General features: G+C 33.0%; 1 protein-coding gene across 2 annotated transcripts in view; it reads right to left on the minus strand.

The window, feature by feature from the left end:
• CNOT6L (CCR4-NOT transcription complex subunit 6 like) overlaps positions 1–15,621 on the minus strand; it is a 115,922-nt gene that overhangs the window by 27,185 nt on the left and 73,116 nt on the right. For both annotated transcript variants that reach the window (XM_077770545.1, XM_077770546.1), the window contains exons 6-8: positions 7,583–7,651; positions 4,957–5,114; positions 2,316–2,470 (exon numbers count right to left, since the gene is read on the minus strand). In XM_077770545.1, the coding sequence (XP_077626671.1) occupies positions 2,316–2,470; positions 4,957–5,114; positions 7,583–7,651 (382 nt within the window). The remainder of the gene's footprint in view (positions 1–2,315; positions 2,471–4,956; positions 5,115–7,582; positions 7,652–15,621) is intronic.

Below are 15,621 nucleotides of genomic sequence, written 5' to 3' on the forward strand. Positions count from 1 at the left end.
AGCACAGAGCCCGACGCGGCGCTCGAACCCACGAACCGCGAGATCATGACCTAAGCGAAGGTCGGACGCTTAACCGACTAAGCCACCCAGGCGCCCCTCTGAGAGTCTTTTAAAATGACCAATTATGAGGTGGGCTCAGAGAATCTACGTGGGGCTTCTGCAAGCGGTGATTGATTGGCAAGTTTGTACAAAGTAACTACCTGCAGTTCCCAGCCCTGACTCGTCTCCAAGACTACAGGAATGTTACACATTTCTTTTCATTGGCAGATCAGAGGGCGGTCCGAGGGTGGCTTCAGCTGAGGCTTTTCCTGGAACTGGGACTCCGTGCAGCCTGAGGTTGTTTCTAATGGAGGACTTAATTTCAGGCTCCTCAGTGGTTCATGGGTTCGAGCCCTGCATCAGGCTCTGTGCTGGCAGCTAGCTCAGAGCCTGGAGCCTGCTTCAGATTCTGTGTCTCCTTCTCTCTCTGACCCTCCTCTGCTCACACTGTCTCTCTTTCTCAGAAATAAAACATTTTAAAAAATCTATAAAAGCACTGATTATCAAGCCAGGCTACTCTCTGTACTTTGGTTTCCTCACCTGTGAAAATGAGGTTATAGTTCTATTCGTAGCTCTGAGGGCTGCTTTAAAAATTAAATAAGAGAAGGATGCTGTTTGGCTCAGTTAGTTAAGCCTCTGACTCTTGATTTTAACTTAAGTCATGATCTCATGGTTCTTAAGTTTGAGCCTAGCATTGGGCTCTGTGCTGGCAGCATGGAACCTGCTTGGGATTATCTCTCTCCATCCCTCTCCACTTTCTCTCTCTCAAAATAAATAAACTTTACAAAAATTAAATAAGAGAATAAAGTAAAAGGCCCAACATTACTATGGAAGTAGTATCTCTTATTCTAAAATTTGTTAAAAAAAAAATGACCAACCAACTAGAAGAATTTAGTATATTCTGACCTCAAATACTATAGGCCTCTGCACTAATTATTAGCCAAAATGAGAATATCTCTATTAAAAATTCACAGAAAAAAACAGGAAAGTAGGTACAAATAGATGAGAAAAAGTAGGCAAGTATCTTTATATTCCCTTAATTCACTTAAAATAACATAACATACTAGTAATATGCTTGTACCAATAAAAACATGTAACTGGCTTTGTTATAACTGGTATTTAAAAGTGGGCAATATTGGAAAATAGTCACAAACATGTATACGCTTATCCTGTAAGTATTCGCTATCTAATATATCAAACCCAAATTATTAAACATGGGATTCAACCTATATCAGTCTTCTTCTATTGGAGATTCCTTCATATTTTCCAGTCTAAAATTGGGAGCCCTTCTGAGGCCAAAAAAAAAAAAAAAAAGCTTTTCTCTTTTCCTCAAGATGATAACTAAAGAATGTGCCTCTAACCATCTAGCTGCTCAGCCACCTCTCAAAAGAAGACAGATTGTGGATCTCCACCCTCAAGTAGGAAATGCGGTTTCTTACATCCAATGCACATAACTTCATAACCAGAGGCTTCTACAAGATCATTTATGTATTTTAATAAGTATATTCATAACATTCTCACCCTTGACTTACTTTAATCAATGACATTAACAACTGTGAAAAACACAAATCATGTTTTCTGTGTTTGATAATGACTGCTTTCCACTATCCTATCTCAATCAGGCCTTTAATAAGCTGTGTCTCCCTTCCATCCTCTCCTATATACCTATGCAGATCTCTATTTACGTATATTTTGTTTTTATTTTCTTATATGATTACCATTTCCTACTGTACCTCTGAGTGAGATTAGGAACTATGTCATGACGATCTTTGTGCCTAATTTGACTAGCACAGCATTTGTCACAAAACTAATACTCAGTAAACATTTAATAGATGATTAAATACCCAAAATATCAACTGAAAAAGATGAAAAAGGTTAATAAAATTAATGATTCTGAAAAACCAACTGTCAAAACAAAAATCACAGAAACTCACATCACTCATTTCAAATCTTAAAAGGCACTACACTATCTTTTATTTACACCAAAACTATTTAATTCATGAAAATATATTTAGAAATGTGATAACCCCATATTCAAGTATAATACCTCTCAAAATTTTTAGTGCAATTTGGCAATAAAAAATAAAGAATAATACAATAAACCCTCATATTTTCAATACAGAGTCTAAGAAATGTAATATTACCAACAGTTTTAATTTTCATATCACTTGGTTTCTGGCTTTTTGTTCATTTTATAGGGTTAAATCAAAGACCATTTCAAATGTGTCATAATTAAAGTTAAGTATACACTATTATTCTTTTTTTCCTTAACTCACTTTTCTGTTTTGAAGAATATTGCACAGCCGTCCACATGCTTTCTCTCCTGCTCAGACATGATTTTGGCACGTGACTTTGGAGAAAAAAACCCATCATATCCACGCTCCTTCAATGCTGGCAGAAAGAGAGTGAAGTATTGCTCTGTTTCCACTTCCTGAGGTGAAAGAAAAGTGGTCATCGACATGACAGTGGAAAACTCTAATTAAGATATAAAAATGTTTGGCATTATGAGTAAGATGGGACTAATTTAGCATAATCCACGTAACAAATATTATCCGTCTCACCTTAGGGCTAGCAGCAGCCATTTGACAATGGCAGCTTTTAAACCTGAAAGCACTCAAAATGTGCATGATTTTCTCTTGATCACAGAGCTAGTTGATCCCAATCTCTTTAGTTCTAAATTTAGAGTTCATTCTACTATATTTTAATTCCTCAAATCTGGCAAAACTGGACATATTACAGATTAAGCAGGAGGGAGTAGTAAATTTTAAATAGAGAGGTAATTTAAAATTTTTTATCTTTCCTAACTGGGGTAGAAAGGAATGATACTTAAATGTGAGAAGTTTAAGATCAAGAAAAAGCTCTACTTTAAGGAAATTTTAGGTACCCGAATACAAACCATCCAATAGTCTCTGTTAATCCAATATTATATAAAGCTAGACAATTTTATTCTTTGACCCATATTTTTAACAAATCTTTCCAAATTAAATTAGCATATGTGAACATGATTTATGTATGATGATGCTCATGTTATTTTACAACTTAAAATAATCTAAATGTTCATCAGTAGAAAAAATGCTTAATAAATGTATATTCATATAATGAATTGACTTTGAAGAATTTTATTAATATGCAAAGTGCATTAAGTATAATAGCATGATCTGAACTTTATTTTGAAAATATATCTGTAAATAAATAGGAAAATGAATTTAAATACTGTGTACAACAAACACTTCATAAGTTTTAACACTGCAACTATTTCTGAATTATGAGATTAGATGTTTTCCCCCGTTATTCTTTTTATTTTTCAAAATATTCCATTTATCCAGGATAAAGATTTTACTCTATGGAATTACTATTACAGTAAGAAATACTTTTTATTTTTTTATTTTNGCCACCCAGGCGCCCCAAGAAATACTTTTTAAAATTATGATGTTTTTATCTTTCAAACATTACTTAGAGGAATGTGAGGCCATTATTACTATAAATACTAAATAAAAAAAGAGGACAATTAAGTAACCACAACAAAGCTAACTTTTTCTATTGCTTCCTTCCCCAATTCTAGGTCAGTTTTCAGTGTTAACCAGAAAATTTAATTTTTGAAGATTTTTATTGTTTCCCAGGAAGTCATATTAAACCATAAACAACATAAAAATAAATCATCAAGCTATCCTAGTTAAAAAAATTTTTTTAATACCTTTCTTCTCAGGACATGCTGAAAAGTAGCCATGAAATTATCGCTTAGAATTTTTAAATATCTTCATAAACATGTAATATCCTTTGAAATTTTGCTAAGAAAAAAATTACTAAACACTACCTACAGACTTTGGCTATTCATTAGGTTGGTGTTGAAAAAATGTGATAAAACACATTTAAACAGAAAGGTGCTTCTTCAGTTAAATTCATTATAATAAAGTGTTATTAAACAGAAAAGTCTAAATTTCAGAGATGGCTTTTAAAATAAGACAAAAATGGACGATTTACAGTATAATATTTTTTAATGTTTATAAAATTTGTCATTAACAAATAGTGGACAAATTTATTTTTTATTCCATCATAAGTAAAATTTATGTTCCTAAAAAGACACCACCTTTGCTAGAGGAGTGCTGGGTGGGAGGATGGGCTAAATGGGTGATGGGCATTAAGGAGGGCACTTGGGATGAGCACTGGGTGTGATATGTAAGTGATGAATCACTAAATTCTACTCCTGAAATCATTATTACACTATATGTTAACTAAATTGGATTTGAATAAAAACAAAAAATCTAAAACAATAAATTATATATGTATACACTTAAAAAAAAAAAAGACACCATCTTCTGTAGTTTTCTCTTTTAGCAATACCAGTGATGTGTTTCATTAGTTGAACTGTTAATATCAATAATGGATGAGAGTTTCGCTTAAGAGTAAATGCATTTAAGTGGATAGCTATCCTTAGCAAAACAGTTCTATGGAAATGTCTTATGTGCTTATTAAAACTGTCCTTTTTTGGGGTCACCCAAGCAAAGTTCTGGAGTTTATTTAATTATTAATATGATTGTTGGCACATCCTATGCAATATTTCTAAATTGAATCATGGTATCAGATAAAATTATAGATGGGATTAAAGCCTGTGTATCATCCATTATCATGTGTAATCAATAAACGATTTAATATTCTCTTGAAAAAAAAACTGTCCTTTTTTTTTAAGAGGAGAGAAAATAATTCAAGTTTTGTTTTGAACACAGGCTCTCTCCCAGAAATAATATAAGTTGACCTTTAAGTTTCAATCTTTTAAAAAAAAAATTTTTTAAGATTATTTTTTTATTTTTTCTACATCCAACATGGGGCTCCAACTCACAACCCCAAGATCACGAGTCACACGTTTCACCGACTGAGCCAGCCAGGTGCCCCCAGACAATTTAATATCTATAGTGTTACCTGAAGACTAATGATATCTGCATCACAGTTAACAATTTCTTCCATAATTCCCTTTTTCCTGTATTCCCAGTTTAATGCCCAGGATGGGCAGTAGCCATATAGCTGCCGGGTGGCGTATTTATCACATAACACATTGTAACACATAACCGTGAATGATGCTAAGGAGTAGGAGAAAAAAAACACAAGACAAAAGGGAGAAAATTAGGCAACGTTTTCCCAAGAGGTGTCATTGTGTCCCTGCACAAGCACACAAGGTACAGGAACCTGTCCCAACGGCAGCACTGTGAGATGCCCTGGGCAAAAGTCTGTTACACTAGACCTACTAAAACTTCACTGCAGTCCATCACATCAAAGTGCGGTTACTAGAATGGGATGTATAGTTCATATTTTAGATTTTTAGGAAATGTACTTTAATAACAATTCAAATTCTAAATCAGAATGCTAATTTTTTGACATCTTCTGAGTGAAGCTCTGTATAAGCAGAACAAAAGTAAATTTTAGTTCTGTTCATTAAAAGGTTCTAACTTCATTAATTTTTATTAACAAAATATCCATTATTTCATACTTCTGGGAGCCTCTTATTGCTCTAGGCCAGAAGCATACGGACGAAGTTTAGTTATGAGAGTCCTTTTTGCCAAATCATATATTCATTTCTGAAACAGAATTTTCATTTTAAAATGCCTTTGAACTATATATAAAAGGACTGTGAGTAAACTAATAGGAGAACAAGGTTTATATCCTTGCTACTCAAAAATGTGCTCTGAGGACCAAGAGCATCAGTCATCACCTAGGAACTCAAAAATGCAAAATCTTTGGTACCACAAAAACCCTTCTAAGTCAGAACCTACAAGCTAACAAAATCCCCAGGTGATTCACATATACATTAGTTTTGAAAAGCCCTGATTTTTATCAGTAACTCTCTATCCAGGCAGCCCATTAGAAACACTTTGTACAGCATTTTCTTTGAAAAGTGCTCATACACAAAATCCTACTTAAAACTAAATTAAGTTGTAGAATATGGTCTGGATATTCACATTTTAAAAAAGCATCCCAGGTGATTATAATGGACAGTCCATATTCTTGAGAATCACACACTTAAATAAAAGATAAGGAATCTAATTAATGAGTAATAATACTTGACTGAGGTTGGTTAAGATTCAGATGATGGGAAAAGTATTAAGAGAAACTTAGTTCAATGGTCCCCTGGGCATCTGACTGGTGGCCATTTGTACACTGTTACCTTTTTCACTATCTGGGACTCATTCTTCCAAAACTATCATTATAGTTTTGTAGCTATAAATCACCCTTAATCGTCAAAAGTTATTGTGCACATCTCCCTACTTACCAGAAGTAAAAGGCACATTTTTAGCATTCAGATTCTACTCAGAAAAGTACAATACAGCCCAAGAAAAATGCATACTCAATTTTCAGTAAGGAAAACCCAAGAACACATTACTTTGAAAATTCAATCACTGACAAAAAACATGTTTCTGTTGTTCTTTTCCTTAGTGGAAAAGTAGGTATGTAATCTTAGGAAATCTTTCCTTCAAGACTATGTTCACTCGTGCTCAAAATGGGATTATTTTGAAGAACCAGAAAAAGGTGTTTTTAGTATCAGAAAGGAACAATTAATTATTCATTAAGGAAGGCTAAACAAAAAAAATCCACCTAAGTTAAGGCTTTGTAGAAAACCTTAGGTATTCCTTTTACTCAGATCATTAGTGTGCATCCTGTTAGCAGAAGTGTTACTCAGGATAACACTGATACAGTGCCTCCCAGAACAGGCCGATATTGTGGCTCTAGAGTGTGGTAGTTTTAAAATTACTGCCTCTGGAAGACACAGAAATGTACTGTAGATGCTGATATTTCTGTGTTATTAAAATGAAAGCAAAACCAGAAAGATATTTCTCAATATCAAAGCAAGTAATTTTTTCTAAATCCTTATTTACTTTAAAAAAACAACACACAACAAAAACAGAAGGCCTTAAAAAGTACACAATAAGTTCTCTAATTTAGCCTTCAAAAATTATTCAACTGTGGTATTCAGTGACTGGTTCAACCTTGGTATTAAAACAAAATTTTCATTTGTCAATTTAAGAAATTAAATTAGATATAATGAAAACTATTACTCTTATCATTAAAAAGAAGGCATCTGGATAAATAATAATTCATAACTTTTTGTAAGTAGAATTCCCAATCATAAAATGTCTAATAAGCAGTAAGAAGCACTACAAATGATGTCAAATCATTACTGGTCTCCAAAAGAGATAAAAGACTTATTATTTGTACATTACTGTAGTTCTAAAAATGCTAAGCCATATCCTTAAGTTACTCAAATACCTCCCTTCTACCGTCACTACACCTCTAGCCTATATACAGCAAATGTTTATGTTTCCGATATAGCAAATATAAACGCAGTCTAAATTATTCTCTCCCAAGTGTGGCCACTCTATCCACCCAAGAAAGATAAAGTACTAAAGCAGTTTAAAAATTTCAGAGGAAAATTGATTATTCATTTTTTATGTCACCCAATACCCTGTGTGAAGATGTCATTTGGAAGGCTTTCTTTCTTTCTTTTCTCAATTGGAAGGCAATTTATTACAAGGAAGAATAAGAATAAAATCACCTGATGGCAGAATTTGGTCTCGTTCTTTTAATGTAATCCATGGCCTCGGAGGAAGCTGCTCTGGATGAACTGAAGGGGCAAAAAATTTTTAACATTAATTTCATGTGCTTTCAAAATCAGTAGTATTTACTTAAAATGTCTAATCAACTTCTGTTTTCTCTTCAGCTTTAATGCCCCACAAACTCACTTAAAATTCTAATACTGAAAGATCATTTAGAAGCCAAAAGAAGTGTAAGGAGACCTATGCAGAAAATATAAAATAAAATATAAGTGAAAATATGAAGAAAACATTAGGAAACTCCTTATTGGCATTTCCATTTAAATAGTTTTTATCGAAGTACCTATTTCAAACCTTAAGTAGGATCTTGTATCTTAATTACAAATGTAAATTGTGTAAATTTTCCTGCTGGGAAATCAAAGCTATGTGAAGTTCCAAAATACTAATAAACTAAAATACTCAAATACCTTTAAAGTGGAATAAAAAAAAAAAAACCCATGTGAATGCGTAAGGAAAATTAATGAATTTTATAATGGGGCTTTCATTTCCTAATTTTAAACTTTCTTGTTTTTATAACATCCATGCAAAGCAAGAGATTAGAACTACATTATAGAGAAACAAGGAAGGCACTGGTTAAACATTAATTACTAATATGTCTGTCAATACCATGAACTAAAAGCTATCCAACTACCAGATGAGAGAAAATTCACCAATTTTTAACCACCCCCTTTACTTCTTCAGGAACATTCACAATTACAGGATAATTGGATTCAAGATTTTCCCAGGGTTATTTAGTGGCTGAGAAATATATTCCTTTTAAACAAAACACTCTTATCTTCATCCAGCCACAGAAATTTTGAACAGAGTATCCAAGATCTTGAAAGTTTCACTTTAAAGGGGCGCCTGAGTGACTCAGGTGATTAAGTGTTTAACTTCAGCTCAAGTCATGGTTCCTGGGTTCCAGCCCTTGGTCAGGCTCTACGGTGACAGCTCGGAGTCTGGAGCCCACGTCAGATTCTGTGTCTCCCTTTCTCTTTGTCCTTCCCTCGCTCATTCTTTCTCTCTTTCTCTCTCTCAAAAATAAACAAACATTTTAAAAAAATTTTTTTAAGTTTCACCTTACTAACCATTTTAGTATTCCAAAGTCTACCTAAAGGATGCTTGCTTTAGCTTCCATACTTTTTCACAAAATGGAACATTATTTTGCATATTCCATTATCTTGCCAGGAAAGGAATGAAGGTTATCATAAGATGACAAACCAACCATCCAGCTGGAGCAACATACTGAATCCTGGAAAACAATCATGCCTGCCAGGAGTGCCATGCCACAGTCATGGTAACTATGTAAAAAATGGAAAGCCCAATATATAAATGCAATGCAGTGTAAACAAGGAACTTTCTAGTTGTTGGGTTCCTTACCTGCAAATGGTTAAAAGTTCAGAAATCAAAGAATCCTCAAAATAAAACATGTATGGTGATACTGACATTTTGGGGCTTCCCAAAACTTTACTAACATATTTAAATTAAGACATAACAGTGTAGGGGCGCCTGGGTGGCTCAGTCGGTTAAGCTTCCGACTTCGGCTCAGGTCATGATCNTAAGTAAAATGAAAAGTATTCACCAACAATATCCAAAGAGTCAAAAACATGAAAAGACACCATATCTCACTAGTAATCAGGAAAAATATGAGACAGCATCTTTTTTTTTTTAACCCAGGTTGACAAAAAAATTTTTACTATATCAAGAGTTGGTGACAGTGATAAGAAATGAATACTCGCATACATAGCTGGTAAGAATATGAATTGGTACAGCTATTTGGGAGGACAACTTTTAAAATTTTAAACATCCATATCCCTAGGACTTAGCAATTCTGTTTCCTGGGTTTGGCCCTATCTGCAAAAGAAGCATTCAAATAGATACTCATTACACTATTGCTTATAACAGCAAAAACAACGGTAAATGGCAGATATCCATTTTACAGAAGTCTATGGTATAGGTTAAGAAAAAAAGGATAGATACATGTGTGCTAAAACACAAAGATATACAAGAAAAATTGAGTGAAAACAATTAGAAAATATGCAATGATTTATTAGAAAACATTTAAAAAACACACATAAAAATTAATACCCTAAAATTTCTACTGGTGTAATTTTTATATATAAATGTATATAAAAATATCTACATGAATATATCCNAGGTAGTGGTCAAGAAACACTTTAGCCTAAATAGGAATTTTAACATTTTTACAAGGAGAATGATATATTCATATAAACATAAAATTAATTTTTAAGATGAAACTGCAACATCAGTTATATGACAAAGGACAGAAATATAATTATATGGGTTACCAAATAAAATAAACACTGTTTAATAGAGATACAGATATGGACAGATATCTAACTATAACAGTGTTATTATATATATATATATAATTAAACAGTGTTTATATAAACAGTGTTTATATATATATATATCCAAATTCTAGTATTGTGTTTAGGACAAATATGTGTGTATATATGTGGAAGATAAGTCTGTTCTCATGAATACAAGAGACAGGAGTTAACACAGTAATAATCTCTCAGCATCATACCTAAAATATGAAAAAATCGTAATCCTCTTATTTTTATCTTCCATACATGCCACACTCATACTTTACAGTTGGGCAACCAGTCCTGGAGCCATGAGGAATAACAGACTGGGGGTGGGGAGTAGGGCAGCAAAAAAATCCTGATTTCTCTGGCCAGTGAAGCCAAAAAGGAGAGGTACACCCAAGTATATGAGAAACTCACACTCAGTGGCAATGATAATCCAATGCGCTTGTGGCAGTCTTTCTACCAGAGCCCAAGAGAGCAAAGCCATCCCACTACTCCAGAGACCAGCAGCATAGGGCCTCATTTGCCCACACTGAGGGTATCAGCTGAGCCTGGAAGGGCTAACAGAACCCACGTGCTAAACCTAAACTGGGCAACTGCCAGTTAAAACTGACAATTGATTTTAAAAGGAACAAGGAACACCTTGATGGCTCATCTGGTTAAGCAACCAACTTTGGCTCAGGTCATGATCTCACAGTCAGTGAATTCAAGCCCCATGTTAGGCTCTGTGCTGACAGCTCAGAGCCTGGAGTCTGCTTAGGATTTTGTGTCTCCCTCTCCCTCTGACCCTCCTTTGCTCACGTTTGGTCTCCCTGTCTCAAAAAATAAACATCAAAAAAAAATTTTTAATAATAAAATGTTCAAGAGTCTCCAAACGTAACATTCAAAATAATCAGGGTACAACTGAAAATCAGTCTTTGGTCATACGGAAGACCAGGAATATCACAAATTGTGAAAAAAAAAGACTACCAACAGAGATGATTTAGATGTTGAAATTATCTGACAGAGATTTTAAGAGCAGCTGTCATAAAGCTGCTTCAAGAAGTAATTACAAATTCTGTTCAAACAAATGAAAAAATAAAAAGCCCAAAGCAGAAGTTCTAGTTTAAAAAAAAATGACCAAAATGAAATTACTGAAATTAAAAATATAATAATCAAAAATAACAAAGCTTACTGAAAGGGCAACAAAAATAAAGATAACCAAAAAATGAGTGAATTTGAGATTTATTCCATTTGAACAATTAAAAGAAAACAAACTGGGGGAAAACAATGAACAGAGCTTGAGAGACCTATGGAACTCTAACAAAAGCTCCATGATTCATATCATCAGAGTCCAGAAGAAAGGAGAAACAACATGGGCTTAAAAGTATTCGAAGAGATAATGACTAAAATGTCTCAAATTTGGTAAATGACATAAACCTACAAATTCAAGAAGGTGAGCAAACTTCAAGTAGAATAAACCCAAAGAAATACACACCAAGACATATCATAAACTGAAAACTAAAGACAAAAAAAAAAAAAATCTCAAAAACATCAAAGAGAAAAGGACACATTACCTATCAGAACAATGGGTTTCTTTTCTGAAACCATGGCAGCCAGAGGAAGTGGCACATTTTCAAGTGCTGAAAGAAAAGAATGGTCAAGCTACAAAATCCGTACCCAGAAAAACCACCCTTCAGAAATCAAGGGGAAATAAAGATGTTATAAAAGGAAAACCAAGAGACTCTGTTGCTACAGACCTGCCCTTAAAAAATGGGTAAAGGAAGTTCTCTAAACAGAAAGGAAATGGCAACAAAAGAACCAGAACATTAAAACAGAAAGAACAGCAATGAATAAAATTAGGGGTAAACATAATAGATTATCCTTCTCCACATTAAGCTTCTTAGGTCATAGCTGAAGGCTGAAGCAAAAATCATAACATCTGTGTGATACTGTGTAGGTAGAGGAGAGAAATACATATTTTAATAAAAGTGAGGAGTGTGAGGCACATAAGTGGGAGTAAGGCATCAATAATGCATTTAAAGTGATAAACACCTTCATTAGTTGACTACACTAACTACGTATATTGTGATAACTAGAGCAAACATTAAGAAATCTATAGAAGACAATATACTCAAAAATAGCATAAATAAAACAAGGTAGAATCCTAAAAAGTATTTAAGTAAGCCACAGGAAACCAAGAAAAGATAAACAAAGGAAGCAGAAAGAGAGGAAAAAAGGAAAAAACAACTACTTTTAAAAAGTGACACAATTAAGTGCTACATATCAATAATTTTTTTAAGTTTATTTTTTGAGAGAGAAAGAGAGAGAGAGTTGGGAGGTGCAGAGAGAGGGAGGGAGAGAGAGAATCCCAATAACCTCTGTGCTATCAGGGCAGAGCCCAACGACTGGAGGTTCAATCTCAGGAACTGTAAGATCAAGACCTGAGTCAAGATCAAGAGCCAGACACATAAGGGACTAAGTCACCCAAGCACCCCATCACTAATTATTTAAAATGCAATGCACTAACTATACAAATTAAAAGAACAGAATCTTGTGGGGCAGATAAAAAACATGACACATGACTCAGCTATATGTTGATTATAAGAAACTTATGTCAAATACAAGAACATAGTAAAGTTGAAAGACAATGGAAAAAAAATACCATTATAGCAGGAAACAACAACACAAAATGTAGAGTGGTTATATTTACATCAGATAAAGCAGACTTAAGAGCAAAAAAAAAAAATACTAGAAAAAGAAGGTCATCAGATAATAAAAGGTTCAAGATGATGCAGTAATACTAAATATGTATATACCGAACAATATACCTTCAGATACATGTAGTAAAAACTGGTAGGGCTTAAACCAGAAATAAATAGACATTTCTATAATTACAGTTGGGGATTTCAACACTGTACTGTCAGTATTTGATAACAGTCCTAGATAGAAAATTTAGAAAAGATATAGAAGACTGGAACATCACCACCAACTAACATAAGTTACATTTATAGAGCAATCTACCAACAACTATAGAATATTTGCTTTTTCAAGCACCCAGGGAACATTCACCAAGACAATAAAACAAACACTAGCAAACTCAAAAGATCTGAAATAATGCAGAGTATGTTTTCCAACCGATCCCAAACTGGAATCAAAGAAGTAGGTAACAAAAAAAAAAAACGGAAAATTTACCAACACATTTCTAAATAATCCATGAGTGAAAGAGGAAGTCTCAAAGGAAAATTTAAAAACCCACTAAACACATTAAATTGAAAATGAAAATACAACATATCAAAAATTGTGGGGTGCAGCTAAAGTAGTTCTGAGACGGATATGTATAATGCTACATGCTTGCATTTATTAAGAGAAAGGATATAAAATCAAAAATCTAAGTTTTACCTCAAAAAAAAGAACAAAATAATCCCCAAACAAGAAAACAGAGGAATTACGAAGACATAAGGAAACAGAACATTAAACATAAAAGAACAGAAAAAGATATACAGTGCAAATTCTAACCAAAAAGAATTTGCATACCAGACATTTTTACATAGCTATATTAATAAAGTAATGAAAACAGTATAATGAGCTGCTAAACACTTCAAATAACCAGAAAGATAAGATATATGAAAATAAACCCTCAATATATGTAATTAAAAAGAAATACTAGGAACAAAGATGGTCATTGCATAATGATAAAAGAATCAATCTTTTTGATCCCTGCAAGAGCCATAGGAAACAATCTAATAATCAAAGCAGGAGATCTTAACACAGCTCTGTCAATAATTAATAAAAATCAGTCATTATCAAGTATGACATATTCAAACAATTTAACTAATATATATATACATATTATATACATATGTGTATATAGAATGCAGCACCAATAAGTACAGAATGCACATTCTGTTTAAGTGCATACATGACATTTAGAAAAATTAAGCACATGCTGCCTAATAAATAACATATCTTAAAATTTTTTAATACATTACTTTCTGACCACAATAGGAATTAAGATACAAATGAATGACAAGGAAAACATCTCCTAGAAATAAGTAAATTTCTAAATGGTTAGTCTAAAGCAAAATGATGTGAGCTATTAAAAAATATGCCGAACTAAATGATAAAAAATTAATACAAATTGAAACCTGAAGAATGCAGCTAAAAGCAAGGTTTAAAGGGAGATTTATAAATTAATACTTTGAGAAAAAACAAAGTCTAAAAGTTAATGATATAGATGTTAAAAGGTTAGAAAAATAAGAGCAGATGAACCCCAAAGAAAACTAAAGGAATAAAGACTTTAAAAATCACTGATAATGGGCTGCCTGGGTGGCTCAGGTGGTTAAGCATTCGACTTCGGCTCAAGTCCTGATCTTGCAGTTTGATCTGGAGCCCCGTGTGGGGCTCTGTGCTGACAGCTCAGAACCTGGAGCCTGCTTTGGATTCTGTCTCTCCCTCTCTTTCTGTCCCTCTCCCACTAGCACTCTGTCTCTCTCTTGCTCTCCCTCTCTAAAAATAAACAAACATTGAAAAAAAATTTTTTTAAATCACTGATATTTAAAGAATATAAGAGTACTACTACTAAAAGTAGAAACTGGCTTTCCTCCCCCACAAAGAAAATATTGCTAAATACCTGCAGGCAAGACTATGCATAGAGTAAATAAAAGCAACGTAAATAACTAATATCTGGAATAGGAAAGACACACCACTATTTATCAAATAAACATTAAAAGATATTCTGAACTTCATGTAAATAAATTTGAAGATGAAGATTTAGATAAAATGGGAAAATTACAAAAAACACAACTTTCAGAAACTGACAGAGAAATGGAGAATCAGAACAGTACTATAGTTATTCAAGAAATTAAATAATTGAAAACTTCCTTCAAAGAAACTCCAGACTCTGATGTATTCTACCAGATACTTAAGAAACAATACCAATCATATTTTCTTTCAAATAAAATACATTTTATGATGCCAGTATAATCTTTATATTAAAACCTGACACGAATATTGAAGAAAGGAAAATTACTGACCAATCTCACTCAAACTCACATACAAAAAATCCTAATAAAATATTAGCTAACTGAATAATGGGATATATAAAAAAAGATAATACTATATTGCAACCTACTCGATTTTAATACAAAGGTGGTATAGCATGAAAATCAATGCATTTTCCAAATTCACAGCATAGAGGCCAGAAAACATATCCTCATCTTAACACAGAAAAAACAGTTGATAAAATTCAACATTTGTCCATATTAAAAAATGAAAAAGTCTAACAAACTGGGAATAGAACCTCCTTAATCTTATTGATGTGTGTGTGTGTGTGTGTATAAACTACACTAAATAACTCATTTAATCATAATTATTAAAAGCTAATAAATCTTGAACTTAGACAAATTATCATTAGTTTTAGTTAGCATCTACTAGAGATCTTTGCAAGTACAATAAAGAAGAAATAAAAGATATAAAACTTAGTAATAAGTGTCATTATGTGCAATGACACAATTGTAGAAATTAAAAGAAAAATACCTAAGGATTGAAAAGATGATAGCGAAGTGGCTGAATATGTATTTATCAAAGGCACTTACAAGTATTCAGCAAGGTGTCTGAATACAAATAAATATACAAAATCCAACTGTAGTCCATAAATGAGCAATAAGAATCTTATTTAGACTCATTTT

This window comes from Crocuta crocuta, unplaced genomic scaffold, assembly GCF_008692635.1.
Source record: "Crocuta crocuta isolate KB4526 unplaced genomic scaffold, BGI_CrCroc_1.0 scaffold236, whole genome shotgun sequence".
Taxonomy (NCBI): domain Eukaryota; kingdom Metazoa; phylum Chordata; class Mammalia; order Carnivora; family Hyaenidae; genus Crocuta; species Crocuta crocuta.